The sequence below is a fragment of the Carya illinoinensis genome, chromosome 6 (assembly GCF_018687715.1).
Source record: "Carya illinoinensis cultivar Pawnee chromosome 6, C.illinoinensisPawnee_v1, whole genome shotgun sequence".
Lineage (NCBI taxonomy): Eukaryota > Viridiplantae > Streptophyta > Magnoliopsida > Fagales > Juglandaceae > Carya > Carya illinoinensis.
In genome coordinates, this window is record NC_056757.1 from 28,624,876 (window position 1) to 28,638,817 (window position 13,942).

At 36.5% G+C, this 13,942-nt stretch overlaps 1 protein-coding gene across 2 annotated transcripts; it reads left to right on the top strand.

Annotated features, from left to right (window-relative positions):
* Positions 1-422: 422 nt before the first annotated feature.
* Positions 423-3,053, top strand: LOC122314108 (putative methylesterase 11, chloroplastic). 2 transcript variants are annotated; one of them, XM_043129517.1, is made up of 2 exons: positions 423-1,100; positions 2,392-3,053. In XM_043129517.1, the coding sequence occupies exons 1-2, from the start codon at positions 735-737 to the stop codon at positions 2,404-2,406; spliced, it is 381 nt and encodes a 126-aa protein (XP_042985451.1). In that variant the 5' UTR covers positions 423-734; the 3' UTR covers positions 2,407-3,053. The 2 variants fall into 2 exon arrangements, with proteins under 2 accessions (XP_042985451.1, XP_042985450.1); XM_043129516.1 differs by having other exon boundaries at positions 2,407-3,047.
* Positions 3,054-13,942: the final 10,889 nt, after the last annotated feature.

Sequence of the window (13,942 nt, forward strand, 5' to 3'; positions counted from 1 at the left end):
CTCCTCGATGTCCTGCCGACTCCTGCGCACCAACCTAGCTAGAGGACAGGCTTACTGTTGTATTTTTCTTTTTTCTTTTTTTTCTTGTTTTTATTTGTTAAGAACCAGAACAGAAAAAAGATTTTTCTCTTCCGACTACTCTCAAGTCACGGTAACGGGGTTCGTCAGCTTCTGTCCAAGTCTGTGCTAGCTACTGACTACGTACTCTCAAGTCCTGCATGGATTTTTCTTTTTATCATCCATTTATATCATGATTTTCTAAATGTATTATGTTCAATCATATAGATTGATATATATAAAATATTTAAATAATTTTAAAATAATAAATTCAATTTAATTTGGACGGCCAGCTTTGACAAAAAGAATGGAAGAAAAAAGCAACCCATAGCATTTATATTCAGCATTCAGTCGGACCCAGAACGTGGAATTGAAAATACAGTTCTTTTAACTGTTACAAGACAACGTCCCTTTATTTGCCGGCTGTCTGAAGTCCGAGGAGGACACGTACCTTCCAGTTGCCGTTACTACACGCCCGTGCTCCTCCTCGGCTTTGCCTTTTAAGAGTTCCTCTCTCTCTGTCTCTCTGATCAGACATACGCATAGTCGAATTCTGATCACTTGCATGTAGATCAGTCTGATCGAGAACATAAACACGGGATCCATAAAAGGTTTGGTTCGTGTGATTTGAGTTTGTATTAACGTGCGTGTTCACAGTATCGTTAATTATTTCAATTATGGGAAACTCATGGACATGCTTCGCTCCCAAGGAGGTCAGATTCACCAGAGAACCCTCCAAACGCATACCCAACTTTTTACGCAAAAGTAGAACCGGTTCTTCTTCTTCTCCTTCCCCTAGCAGGAACAAGCAGGAGAATAAGCTCGATGATGAAGATGCTCAGCTTCGACAGCAGGCCATTGCCGCCGCTATTCTCTTCCGCAAAAATCAGCAGAACCTTTCTCTGCCCCTTAACCGCTCCACTTCTGTCGTCTATCCTAATCCATCTCCTGGTGTTCTTAAAAAGCTTCCCAAGAGTTCGAGTTCTAGGCAGCGTTCACGATCTGATTCTCTCGTTCAGCCTCATCAGCTTGTTATCAATAAGGTTTGTTTCAAATTGGTTCTATTTTTTCCATGGTTTTTGGATGTTCTATTCGTCAAATTTTTTTCCACACTTGATCATAGTTTTGTGCTTCTTTTTTTCTTCAAAATGATTTCTTCCCTTGGCCTTGTGAAAACTGATTTTCCAGTCTAACTCTGTTATTACTCAATTTCTTGTTTTGGGAACTATATCTTGTTTGTGAATCTTTTGATCTGAAGCTCATGTCAAAGAATAGGAATTATAGTTTTGGTTAATGATCTTCATTTCACTGCCTGCATCCTTAGGAATAGTGCTGTTTGACTGAGTTGGTCAAATCCGTAAGATGGAAAGACCAGTACAAAGTGCAGCCCGCTGGCCATTATTTAATTCTATATAGGACGGTTATGTTTTCGGCATAAATTATAATATCCTATTTCATATATATGATTAAAATATGCTATATAATCACATTCAACCACGTTTCTTTAGTGTTTAATTATGCAACGAATTCTCGTCTGTTTACATGGCTTGTTTGGTCGAGCATTTTTCAACGACTGAAATTGGACGGGTTTGGTGAAATTCAAACTTTAGTTGGAGATATCATACACTATGGCTGAAAAGATGCATGATTCCATGAGTATGGCCGACTCCTTTCTGCTGGCGAAGAGTTGCCAAAACTGACAATTCAAAGACATCAAAAAGGTTGATGTGAAGTCCATTACCCTTTGATCACTGTGCTTTTGCCAAAAAGTTACTCGACGCTTACAACATGATTGGGCTTGTATAAAGCAGCTTCCTTCTAACCTGTGTCAAAAGAGACAAGTTTACCCCCAAAACCTTGACAAATTAATCAATATACAGTTCGTCAAAGTTCAGGCGTTCAAGCAAATAGGATCCTTCCCAATTCTACAGTCTAATGTAACAAAAGAAAAGAAAAAAATAGAACAGAGAACTCTCTATTGGCTCCAGGGGTCTCAATTTAATGAGAGTGGTCATAAAGTATGCATATAATTGACTGTAGTTTTGATGCAAAATGGACTGAATAAGTAGGGTTAATGGATTAAGTTAGCTAGTGATAGGAAGCATTTGATCAGTTTGCGAAAAATTCACGTTATCTATTTCCTATCATTATGTATGGACATGCAGTATCATCTCCATGATTTTTGGACTCTAATGCTGCTCAAATACTTGTACTTGGTCATTTCGATTTTATACTTTTACCCTGCCTGTTCAATAGGAGGTGCAAAAAATAATGATTTGTCATCCAAGAAAGGAAATTCTTCCTCTTATATATCAGTCATCATCTTATTTTCAGATTTTAATCCCTTAGGATGTAAAGGCTGATGGTCTGGAAACCAATCATTTTGTCCTTGTTCACGGAGGTGGCTTTGGTGCTTGGTGTTGGTAAAAAATTATGACACTTTTGGAAGAAGGGGAATACAAAGTTGATGCAGTTTACTTGTGTGTGTCTCTGTGTGTGTGTGTGTGTTAGATATATAATCATAGTGTTTATTTTTGTCTGCATTCATATATGCTAATAGGGTGAAAAGTTGTGTGCGTATGAGGTCCTTGGTGTTCTTTCACAAGTTAGTCTTGGTTTTTTACTCTCAATTGCAACAAGGATAACACTTTCAGATTGCTTTTATCTCATACGGAGATGACTAACTCTGAAAGGGACTATTCAAGCTTATCCCCACTTTATTATTCTATTCTTCCTTTGTGTATAGATTCCTTATCATATTGCTCTCTTCTATTCATGCTTACAAGATTCCCGTCTCTCAGACTCACGTTTTAATTCAAAACAAACATTATGCAACACAGTTGGACAAGATATTCACTGAAAGTTCATTTGCCTGTATAAAATTAGGGAACTTTGTAGCTAGCTTTCCGCTTTCCAGTAAATAATTGAGAGTAACTAGTAGCTATAGTTGATAGTTGAACTTGCAACATATAGGACGGTGCAGAGCATGAGATTTTAGACGATACATGTGCATAGCAGCCTTTTAATTTCTACATTCACACTTAGGTGGCTTTTTCAACAGTCACTCATTCCACCTAAGTGTGTCATACTAGGTTGCTTACAAACTAATCCATTCTTCAAATGAATGCACCTCCTTCTTTGATATGCGAGACTTCCACTATCAAATGCACTCTACGGCTCCAATGCACTTGAGGATGCTCAGCAGTGTGCAATATTGATCAAGTCCAAACAGTATTGGAACTTGATCCCTGTGACGACTTTCATCAACATATCTGTTGGATTATCTTCAGTGTCAATCTTCTGAAGTATGATGTATTCTTCTTCTAATATTTCACGTACAAAGTGAAATCAGACATCTATCTGTTTTGTTCGAGAATGATATACTTGATTCTTGGCTAAATGAATTGCATTTTGACTGTCATAGTAAACGGTAACCTTTTGCTGCTTAAAGCCCAAGTCTATTACTAGTCCCTATAACAAAATGACTTCTTCTACGGCTTCTGTTACAGCCATGTATTCAGCCTCCGTGGATGATAGTGCAATTGTAGACTATAAATTTGATTGCCTACTAATTGGTCCTCCAGCCATAGTGAACACATATCCAGTTGTTGATCGGCATTTGTCAAGATCACCTGTATAGTCTGAGTCAACATATTCAGTTACTAGACTATCTTTACTCTTCTCAAACTTCAAACCAAGATTTAGGGTCCCTAAAATAAACTGTAGAATCCATTTAGTTGTATGTCAATGGGTCTTTCCAGGATTATGCTATAAGCGACTAACTAAGCTAACGGCTTGGGAGATATCAGGTCGTGTACACACCATGACATATATTTGGCTTCCAACAATACTTGTATATGAGACATTCCTCATGTAGTCCCGCTCTTCATTATCTTTAAGAGACTGCAATGCAATAAGCTTAAAATATGGGGCCATTGGAGTACTCACCGACTTTGTCTTCGAGTCCATGTTGAAGCGTTGCAGTATTCTTTTCAGATACTGCTCCTGATTAAGGTGAACTATGCATTTCACCCAATCTCTGCTGATCTCCATCTCCAATATTCTTCGTGCTTCTCCCAAATCTTTCATTTCAGACTTATGACTCAACTGAGTTTTTAAACTATTTATCTACCACTTGCTTTTATATGCAATTAACATATTATCCACATATAAAAGTAAATAAATGAAAGATTCATTTGCAAGTTTTCTGAAATACACACAGTGATCCTATTGGCAACGAATGTATTTCAGGTCTATCATAAAGCGATCGAAACGCTTGTACCATTGCTGAGGTGACTGCTTCAAGCCATAGAGTGAATTTTTTAGACTGTAGACCCATTTTTCTTTTCTAGCTTCTTTAAAACCTTCTGGTTGAGACAGATAGATCTCCTCCTCCAGATTACCATGTAAGAAAGTTGTCTTCACATCAAGCTATGCTAACTCAAGATCATTTTGTGCAACTAAAGCTAGTAATATCTGAATGGATGAGTGCTTCACAACAGGAGAGAATACTTCACTGTAGTCAATTCCCTCTGTCTGAGCCTAGCCATTCAATACCAATCTAGTTTTGTATCGTACTCCATTTTTAGCAGTTTGATCATCAAAACCCACATACAGCCAATTGACTTCTTTCCTTATGGAAGCGCCACAAGCTCCCAAGTCTGGTTCTGGTGAAAAGAGTGCATCTCTTCATTCATCGCATTTGTCCATTCAACTTGTTCACTGAACTATATGGCTTCTCTGTAAGTGGTTGGGATCTCACCCCCTTCAACTAGCAGTGCATATCACAAAGTCCGCAAAACGTGTTGGTATACATTTCTCTAGTCTCAGCTCGTTGGTTGCTATTGATTCAAGTTGACTTGGAGGTACTGTGACTGGACTATCAATCTTATCTTGTCCATGTTCTCCTGAATCGTTTGAAGTAGTAAACTTCACATTCTACGAATCACCGGGTGTTTCGCTATCATGGCTGCCTTAATTGGAATCTTTATGCTTATGTGATTTAAGTATCTCAGATTCGTTGAATTTAACATCTCTACTGATGATTACAATTTTAGACTTTATGCACCAAAATCTATACCCTTTTACACCAGTACTAAAGCCTAAGAATTTTAGTTTTTTTGCTCTAAGATCAAGTTTACTTTCTTTAATATGATAGTAACCAGGACATCCAAAAAAGTATAAAGAGTCACAATCATTAGCATGTATACATTTCCACATTTCAATGGGTGTCTTCCTGTCATTAGCAATTGCGAGTGGTTGGTTGATGAGGTGGCAGACATATGTCACAGCTTTAGCCCAAAATTTTTTATTGAATCCAGCATCCAGTAACTTACATCGCACTTTCTTTAGCAAATTATAATTCATCCGTTTTGCCACACCGTTTTGCTACGGTGTTCCTCGTATCGTGAAGTGTCTGACAATTCTTTCTTTCCAGCATACTTCCATGAAGGGGTCTGAAGTATACCCACCTCTATTGTCATATCTGAGTTACTTGATTTTTCTAAAGATCAGAGTCTCAATCATTTTCTTCCAAACAAGGAAGATGTTTAGCACTTCGTTTTTATTCTTCTTCGTATACACCTATACATGAAGAGAACAATCATCTACAAAAGTAACAAACCAATGCTTACCTCCCAAATATGTATTTTTGGTAGGTCCCCAAACATCAGAGTATACATAGTCAAGTATCCCCTGTACAGCAGCTCTAAACTTGATTCGTCTCTGCTTCCCTAATACACAGTACTCACAGAAAGACAATTTACCAGTCTTGACACCTTTAAGTAAGTCTTGCTTCACTGGTGTTTGCAAAGCTTTTTCTCCAGCGTGTCCCATACGCATATGCCAAAGACTGATGGTTTCAGCATCAGTCTCATCTAGCTTCTCACAGCCTGTGGAAGCTCTACCATCAACAGTACTTCCTTGTAAGAAGTACAAGTTTTCACCTCAAACCCTTCATAGCCACCTGAACTCTCATTACTATTTTGAGAGTTTTGTTTTTAATAGTGATTTTGAATCCCTTTGAATCCAGAGATCCAAGTGAGATGAGATTCTTCCACAAGTCTGGAACGTACCAAACTTCTGTCAGAGTTTTGACACTACCATCGTGCAGTTTCAACCGAATGCTTCCTATTCCCTGAGTCTTACAGGCACTTTCGTTGCCCATAAGTACTGCTCCACTATCAGTCTTTGTGAAGTTAGTAAACCAGTCCCGATTAGGACACATGTAATAGGTACATCTAAAATCCATAATCCATTCATCGGAATGACAAATGGATGATGAACTTGTCAAGGAAAAGTCTGAATCTTCATCTATGTCAATGACATTGGTTGTGGTGGGTTAATTATTCTGTTGTCCTTTCAGCTTGGGCAATCATTCTTCAAATCTCTTTTGTTACGACAAAAGGAACATACCTCTTTGGCGAGTTTTCTCCAGACTGATGAACCACGTGATGTGGCCCAAGTTTTCGATTGAAAACCTTTCTTCTTTCCCGAATACCTTGACTGTGGTCTCTCCCTTACTATTAATGCTTCACTTGATGTATCTAACTGTACCTACTTCTCCTTTCTGCGATACTCATTGCTAATTAAAGAACTTGATACATCGTCAAAATTAATTAAATGCTCATATGTATCAGGCAAGGAATTTAATAATAATAAAGCCTTATCTTCATCTTGGATTTCAACATCCAAATTTAATAAATTAGCAAGAATTTGATTATAAGTATTGAGGTGTTCAGACATAGAAATACATTCACGAAACTAGAATCTGAAGAGCTTTTTCTTCAAGTGCAAACGACTCTCAATGCTTTTCTTCATGAACTTATCTTCCAATTTCTGTCAAAGTTCATTTGTATTTATCTCTCTCATGACAAAATACTTCTGATCTTTGGTAAGACATAACCGGATTCTACTACAAGTTTGTGTATTAAGCTTCATCCGATCCTTTTGGGTCATATCATCTAGTTTTTCTTCTAACGCAATATTTAACTCTTGTTGGATCAAAACGTCCATAACTTCGCACTGCCTCATGCTAAAGTTACTTGTTCTATCGAACTTTTCAACTTCAAACTTGGCATTTGAAACTGTGGACCAACACTCAGAGCTGCTGGCATTTCCAGAGCTCATATCTCTTTCAGAACATTCCATTTGAATGTAGAAAAATTTAGACAACAAATTTCAAAATTCTAACAGTACGGATGAGTCAGGAATGATCCAAATAATTGGTAATCACTATTTGATCGTTGAAATCGGACTATAAATGACTTAGATCAAGCTCAACAAGGATCTGAAAAACAGACGATGTTGATCGTCAGGCACGTGAGATACACACGCAGAGCAAGGCATCTAGGGGGTGCATGGGGTACGTGGCATACATGCGTAGAGAGCTCCTAGGGCACGTGGAGGCGTGTGGGAGCGTGTCCTCACCCGCCCCAGAGGTTGAAGACGCATGAAGGACACATGCCCACGCGCCCTAGGAGCTCTCTACTCATGTACACCACATGTCCCACGCGCCCCCAGATGCCCTGCTCAGCGTGTGTATCTCATGCGCCTCACTATCAGCACCTGTATCTCACGCGCCTCACTATCAGTACCGTCCATTTTTTAGATCCTTGTTGGGCTTAATCTATGCCATTTTGAGTTTGATTCTAATGATCAAATAGTATTTTTCAACTATTTTGATCATTCCGGACTCATCCATACAGTTAGAATTTTGAAATTTGTTGTCTAAATTTTTCTAAATTCATATGGAAGGTTCTTAAAGAGATAGGAGCTCTAGAAATTCCAGCAGCTCTGGGTGTTGGTTCACAGTTTCAAATGCCAAGTTCGAAATTGAAAAGTTCGATGGAACAAGCAACTTCTACATGTGGCAGTGCAAAGTTATGGATGTTTTGATCTAACAAGAGTTGGTTATTGCGTTAGAAGAAAAATTTGATGATATAATCGAAAATTATTGGAGGAAGCTTAATACACAAGCTTGTAGTACAATTCAGTTGTGCCTTACCAAAGATCAGAAATACTTTGTCATGAGAGAGACAAATGCAAGTGAATTTTGGCAGAAATTAGAAGATAAGTTCGTGAAGAAAAGCATTGAGAGTTGTTTGCACTTGAAGAAAAAGTTCTTCAGATTCCAGTTTCGTGAAGGTATTTCTATATCTGAACACCTCAATAGTTACAATCAAATTCTTGCTGATTTATTAAACTTGAATATTAACATCCAAGATGAAGATAAGGCTTTACTATTATTAAATTTCTTGCCTGATACATATGAGCATTTAATTATTACACTACTGTATGAGAATGAAAAAATCAATTTTGATGATGTATCTCGTACTTTAATTAGCAATAAGTACCACAGAAAAAATAATCAGATACAGTTAGATACATCAAGTGAAGCATTAATAGCAAGGGAGAGACCACAGTCAAAGTATTCAGGAAAGAAGAAAGGTTTTCAATCAAAAACTCAGGGCACATCACATGGTTCATCAGTCGGGAGAAAACTCGCCAAAGATGAGTGTTCCTTTTGTTGTAACAAATGACACTGGAAGAAGAATTGTCCTAAACTAAAGGGACAACAGAAGAATCAACCCATCACAACCAATATCGCGGACATAGATGAAGATTCAAACTTTGCCTTGACAAGTTCATCATCCATTTGTCATTCCGATGAATGGATTATGGATTTCAGATGTACCTATCACCTGTCCCAATCGAGACTGATTTACTGACTTCACAAAGACTGATAGTGGAGCAGTACTTATGAGCAACAAAAGTGCCTATAAGACTCAGGGAATAGGAAGCATTCGGTTGAAACTACACGATGGTAGTGTCAATACTCTGACAGAAGTTCGGTACGTTCCAGACTTGTGGAAGAATCTCATCTCACTTGGATCTATGGATTCAAAGGGATTCAGAATCACTATTGAAAACGGAACTCTCAAAATAGTAATGAGAGTTCAGATGACTATGAAGGGTTTGAGGCGAGAAAACTTGTGCTTCTTACAAGGAAGTACTGTTGATAGTAGAGCTTCTACAGGCTGTGAGAAGCTAGATAAAACTGATGCTGACACCACCAGTCTTTGGCACATGCGTATGGGACACACTGGAGAAACATTTTTGCAAACACTAGTGAAACAATGCTTACTCAAAGGTGTCAAGACTGATAAATTGTCTTTCTGTGAGCACTGTGTATTAGGGAAGTAAAGGTGAATCAAGTTCGGAACCGTTATACATAATACACAGGAGATACTTGACTATGTACACTCCAATATTTAGGGATACCTACCAAAAATGCATCTTTGGGAGGTAAGCATTAGTTTGTAACTTTTGTATATGATTATTCTCATCGTGTGTAGGTATATACTATGAAGAATAAAGATGAAGTGCTGAACGTCATCTTTCTTGTTTGAAAGAAAATGATTAAGACTCAGACCGTTAGAAAAATTAAGCGACTTAGATATGATAATAGAGGTGAGTACACTTCAGACCCCTTCATAGAAGTATGCCAGAGAGAGAGAATTGTCAGACACTTCACGGTACGAGGAACACCGCAGCAAAATGGTGTGGCAAAATGGATGAATCGTAATTTGCTAGAAAAAGTATAATATATATTACTGGATCTGGATTCAGTAAAAAATTTTGGACTAAAGCTGTAACATATGCCTGCCATCTCATCAACCGACTACCTACAGCTGCCAATGACGGGAAGACATCTATTGAAATATGGAAAGGTATACATGCTAATAATTATGACTCTTTACACGTTTTTGGATGTCCTGCTTATTATCATGCTAAACAAAGTAAGCTTGATCCTAGAGCAAGAAAGCAAAATTGTTAGACTTTAGTACTGGTGTAAAAGAGTATAGACTCTAGTGCATAAAGTCTAAAAATGTAATCATCAGTAGAGATGTTACATTTAACAAATCTTAGATGCTTAAGTCATATAATCATAAAGATTCTAATGAAAGCAGTCATGATAGCGAAACACTCGGTGATTCATAGAATGTGAAGTTTACTATTTCACCCGATTCAGGAGAGCATGGACAAGATAAGGTTAATAGTCCAATCACAGTATCTCTACGTCAACCTGAATCAATAGTAACCAACAGGCCGAGACGAGAGAAACGTGTACCGATATGTTTTGTAGACTTTGTGACATGCACTACCAGTTGAAGGGGGCGAAATCCAAACCACTTACAGAGAAGCCATACAATCCCGTGAACAAGTTGAATGGACAAAGGTAATGAATGAAGAAATGCAGTCTCTTCACCAGAACCGGACTTTGGAGCTTGTGCCGCTTCCACAAGAAAAGAAGTCAATTGGCTGTAAGTAGGCTTTCAATCTGAAAGATGCTCAAACTGCTAAAAATGGTGGACGAAACGAAGCTAGATTGGTAGCCAAGGGCTACACTCAGACAAAGGGAATTGACTATAGTGAAGTATTATCTCCTATTGTGAAGCACTCATCCATTCGGATATTACTAACTTTAGTTGCACAAAATGATGTTAAGTTAGCACAGCTTGATGTGAAGATAACTTTCTTACATGATAATCTGGATGAGGAGATCTATCTGTCTCAACCAAAAGGTTTTAAAGAAACTGGAAAAGAAAAATGGGTCTGCAGTCTAAAGAAGTCACTCTATGACTTAAAGCAGTCACCTCGGCAATGGTACAAGTGTTTCAACCGCTTTATGATAGACGTGAAATACAATCATTGTCAATACGATCACTGTGTGTATTTCAAAAAACTTGCAAATGAATTTTTCATTTATTTGCTTTTATATATAGATGATATGTTAATTGCATGTAAAAGTAAGGAGGAGATAAATCGTTTAAAAACTCAATTGAATCATGAGTTTGAAATGAAAAATCTGAGAGAAGCACGAAGAATATTAGGGATGGAGATCAGCAGAGATAGGGTGAAATGTACAGTTCACCTTACTTAGAAGCAATATTTTGAAAAGACTACTGCAAAACTTCAACATAGACTCGAAGACGAAGCCAATGAGTACTCTAATGGCACCATATTTCAAGTTCAGTGCATTGCAGTCTCCTAAAAATAATGAAGAGCGGAACTACATGACGAATGTCCCATATGCAAGTATTGTTGGAAGTCTAATGTATGTCATGGTGTGTACACGATCTAATATCTCCCAAGCCATTAGTTTAGTTAGTTGCTATATGCATAATCCTGGAAAGGCCCATTGCCATGCGGCTAAATGGATTCTACGGTATATTTTTAGGACTGTAGATATTAGTTTGAAGTTCGAGAAGAGTGAAGATAGTCTAGTAACTGGATATGTTGACTCAGACTATGCAGGTGATCTTGACAAATGCCGATCGACAACTGGATATGTGTTCATTATGGCTGGAGGACTAGTTAGTTGGTGATCAAATTTATAGTCTACAGTTGCACTATCATCCATGAAAGCTGAATACATGGATGTAACAGAAACTATAAAAGAATCTATTTGGTTACATGGACTGGTAACAGACTTGGACTTTAAGCAGCAAGAGGTTACTGTTTACTGTGACAGTCAAAGTGCAATTCATTTGGCCAAGAATTAAGTATATCACTCTTGAACAAAATACATAAATGTCCGATTTCACTTTGTACGTGAAATATTAGAAGAAGAGGACATCATACTTAAGAAGATTGGCACTGAAGATAATTCAATAGATATGTTGACGAAAGTTGTCACAGAAATCAAGTTCCAATACTATTTGGAATTGATCAATATTGCACACTGCTGAGTATCATCGGGTACATTGGAGCCTTAAAGCGCATTTGATAGCGGAAGTCTCTCATGTCAAAGAATGAGGTGCATTCATTTGAAGAATAAATCAATTTGTAAGCTGCCTAGTATGACACACTTGGGTGGAGGAGATGATTGTTGAAAAAGCCACTTAAGTGTGAATGCAGAAATTAAAAGGCTGCTATGGACATGCACTGCCTAAAATCTCATACTCTGCACCGTCCTATATGTTGCAAGTTCAACTATAGCTGCTACAGCTCACCCTTAGCCATCAATTTCTGCTGATATATAGTAAGATGTTTAGTTGAACTTCTCCTATAAATATGAGAGTTCTGATATGTGAAAGAATGGACAAAAATAGAGAGAGTAGACATGAGAAAACTTTGAATATTTGTAATCTCATACAAATATATTGAATTTTTACTTCAGTGGATGTAGGCAAATTGGTGAACCACTTAAATATCATCTTGTGTAATTTTTGGACAGTTCTGAGGCGCAACAGTGGCAGCCTTGAGCATTGATGAGTAACTATAATCTCCAATCACAAGGGTTTGCAAGAGACTCTAATCTTCGATACTTCATAGTTCTGATTTAAAGGAGCAAGAAAATTGTTGTAAGAAAAATTGCTAGATTTACAAAGAGAGGGCCTGTTTGGAAATAGATCCCATTTCAAAAATTTTATCTTATCCTATTTTATTTCTAAACATAATTCAAACTAATCATTTTAACTTTTTCAAATTAATCATTATAACTTTCTCAAACTTTTAAACAAAAAATAAAAAATAATTAAACTTTTTCAAATCTCTAAATAAAAATTATATTATAAAATTATATTTTAACAATATTTTAACTTTATAATATTTTTAATTCAACTTTTTCTTTCTCCTTTCCTAAAATTTAAAAAATATTCAACTAAAATTATCTCATTAATACTCACAAGCTATCTTACTACTGTTTAAAAAATTATCATCTCATCTTACACCCCAAACAAGCCCTAATGTGATGCGTTAAATTTAGTTTACAACAATTTTTTTTATATATAATTTAACTTATTGTATCAAACTACATTAATTTGTGATTTTATTTTTATAAGATTTATTTGTGGGTCGAGTATTTTTCTATTTGTAATTTCTTCCTCCATTCCTCTAATGTCCTTAAATATATATATATATATATATATATATAACTTAAAATGGCTCCAGTTGGATGGTCACACGACTCTATCAAGTGGATAGGCTTATCAAGTGTTTTTGAGTGTTGAGGTGATCTTATATAATTTGTGAATTCTATTAAGATGTATTTGAACGTATAAAATAGGTTGAGATATATGTATAAATTGGTCAAAGTAGTTATTTTATATTAAAAAAAATTTAACGACTAATCACATTAATGAAATGTATAAGAATACATAAAAATGACTATATATAAAATTTTTGATTTGAATACATGAAATAAGTTAAGATATGTTTAATTTTTTATAAAAAGATGAAAAAATAGTAAGTTGGATCTTGAGATAAGATGGAAATATAGTTGACAACCAAACGTAGCAGCTTGTATATCCACAGAAGCCTGCAGGTGGTGCAAGGTGTTAGAAAAAAGAGTCAACTCTCAAGTTCAACATTGAAGCAGGACTTGGATGTGATCATATCTCATAACAAATAGACGTCGTGTTTCAACCTTTTGCAGATAGTCGTCGATGTCCTGCGCACCAACAAAGCTAGAGGACAGGCTAATTACTGTTGTATTTTTCTTTTTTTCTTTTTTCTTGTTTTTATTTGTTAAGAACCAAGAAAGAAAACTCGTGGCTTAAAAACAGATCCCACATGAAAATAATTAGGAAAATAAACCATATAAACGTGAAGTGGGTGGTGCTCAATTCACGGCCGGTAACGGGGTTCGTCAGCTTCTGTCCAAGTCTGTGCTACCGACTATTCTCAAGTCCTGCATGGATTTTTCTTTTTATCATCCATTTATATCATGATTTTCTAAATGTATTATATTCAATCATATAGATTGATATAAAATATTTAAATAATTTCAAAATAATAAATTCGAACCAAATAAATAAAATTTAATTATGGCGGCCAGCTTTGACAAAAAGAAAGAAAGAAAAAGCAACCCATAGCATTT